The sequence below is a fragment of the Galeopterus variegatus genome, unplaced genomic scaffold (assembly GCF_000696425.1).
Source record: "Galeopterus variegatus unplaced genomic scaffold, G_variegatus-3.0.2 Scaffold58, whole genome shotgun sequence".
Taxonomy (NCBI): Eukaryota; Metazoa; Chordata; class Mammalia; order Dermoptera; family Cynocephalidae; genus Galeopterus; species Galeopterus variegatus.
Genome location: NW_007726169.1, coordinates 859,520 through 861,509, shown reverse-complemented (window position 1 = coordinate 861,509; position 1,990 = coordinate 859,520). Strand labels below are relative to the sequence as shown.

The 1,990-nt window shown below is 42.8% G+C and overlaps 1 protein-coding gene across 1 annotated transcript in view; it reads left to right on the top strand.

The window, feature by feature from the left end:
* The window catches only part of CFAP20 (cilia and flagella associated protein 20), a gene marked incomplete at its 3' end in the record, with an annotated part of 14,156 nt that extends 12,168 nt beyond the window's left edge, over nucleotides 1-1,988 (top strand). The window contains exons 3-5 of the mRNA XM_008575168.1: nucleotides 293-330; nucleotides 1,020-1,405; nucleotides 1,758-1,988. Coding sequence (XP_008573390.1) covers nucleotides 293-330; nucleotides 1,020-1,405; nucleotides 1,758-1,988 — 655 coding nt within the window. The remainder of the gene's footprint in view (nucleotides 1-292; nucleotides 331-1,019; nucleotides 1,406-1,757) is intronic.
* Between the last annotated feature and the right edge of the window lie 2 nt (nucleotides 1,989-1,990).

Here is a 1,990-nt window from a genome sequence, read left to right as displayed (position 1 = left end):
ACAAGGTGATCCTGCTCCTCCTGAGGGGCATCCTGCTGCTTCCTGCTCATAGGCCTTCTTCAAAGAATATCCTCCATCTGAGCCTTGTTATTAGCTCTAAATTATTTTCAGCTTGTAGTAGTGGCTGAAAATACAATGGTAGGTGCTTACATGCCTGCCTGCTGTGGACCTGTATGCATTCCTCACAGTCTAGTGTCTACTTGAGTGTCACCAGAGGTAGGGGGCCGGTGGCACTTACCATCTGTTTTCTAATAAGTTAAACTGATGTCTCTTTTCTGTTTTTTTCCTCCAGCAATAACCAGAATACAACTCAAGGGATAGCCCCTGGATGTGACTAAGTTTAAAAAGGAAACTATCTGGAGGACAATGCAAAAAACATATTTATATTCGTTCACTGTGCTATGGTTCTTTTATTTACTACTTGGTGTCCTTTGTCGTGGACCCCAGGGACCATGCCATAACTTCATAATTGCATTTTAAGTGCAGTGAGAGATAAATAGTCCTCTGAGTGATATGTGAATGCTGGAATTTATCCTGCTGCCTGCCCCAGTGTGTGGGGAGATACATTTACATGAACTTACAAAATTAAAGATGTCCTATAAGGTAGTTTCAGACCAATATTTCTTCCTACGGTTTATTCTTTGTTTTGTATACTAAATATATGTATATGCTGTGTAATGATCACAATCTGGAAATGAATAAAATGTTATATTCTTGGTTTGTAAATTTGTTACTAGTTTGNCTATAAGGTTGATGCAACCCTTGTTGTTATGACATAAATTTGGTATTAATAATCACATTTAATGCCACATTTTTAAAGAAACAATAAGCACCTAGAAAAGCTAATCAATGGCTACAAGATTTTCATGCTTAAGAGTCAGCATAGTGTCCATTTGGGGAGTAATTATTTAATACTGGGTTATTGTTCTCTATTTTAGTACTTTTGATTTTTCAAAGGGAAGAACATTTATGAAATCATTCTATGGTCAGAGAGTCTGCTGGGTATGTCATGTCATAAGCAGCTGGTGTCATGGCAAGAAAAACTTGCTACTTCCAGGCCGTCTGCATCCAGTGTGTGACCTTTATCTGGTCTGTTTACTCTCCTCTGGGTCTCAGCCTTGGGAAACTGGGCTGTGGGGGTTTAGGTCCTTGTCTGAAGATCGTTTGCTTTTTCCAAGACGGAGGTAACATGACTCTTTTTCTCTATATTTCACAGGTGTTAGATGACAAGAATGTGCGTCGGCGGTTTCGGGCAAGTAACTACCAGAGCACCACCCGGGTCAAACCCTTCATCTGCACCATGCCCATGAGGCTGGATGATGGTTGGAACCAGATTCAGTTCAACTTATCAGACTTCACCCGGCGAGCATATGGCACAAATTACATTGAGACCCTAAGAGTGCAGGTGCCACTCCTCTTCCAGATGGAGCCCCAAATTGGGGGTGTGGGGAGTATGCTGTATTGATATTGGCTTGTGGCCCATGTGGCAGAACAGGGTGGGTTTCTGACTAAAGTTCCTAAGTTACTTTCCAGGGCTCTTTGGCTTCAAAAAGGTCCAGGAAATATTCAGGAGCCTGCTCAGATATAGTGGGCAAATACAGTGAGCAAAATCTCCCTCTTGCCAGAATCTACCCCTAAGCCCAGCTAAGCCAAAGGCAGGAAACTTTGACAGTATCATGAGTGAGGCTCTAGGAGAATCAGGAAAAGAAGAAAAACAATCAGGTTTAGCCTCTCAAAATTAGTCTTGGCCTCCACAGATCCATGCAAACTGTCGCATCCGACGGGTTTACTTCTCAGACAGACTCTACTCAGAAGATGAACTGCCGGCAGAGTTCAAACTGTATCTCCCAGTTCAGAACAAGGCAAAGGTAAGCTGCATTCCTCAGAGGAAGGCCAGACAGGGAGTTGGGGAGAACTGTGTTCCTGCAAAGTGCTCTAGTCTAAGAGGTCAGCTGCAGAGCATCTCTGTGTTGACACTTCGGAGTACCTT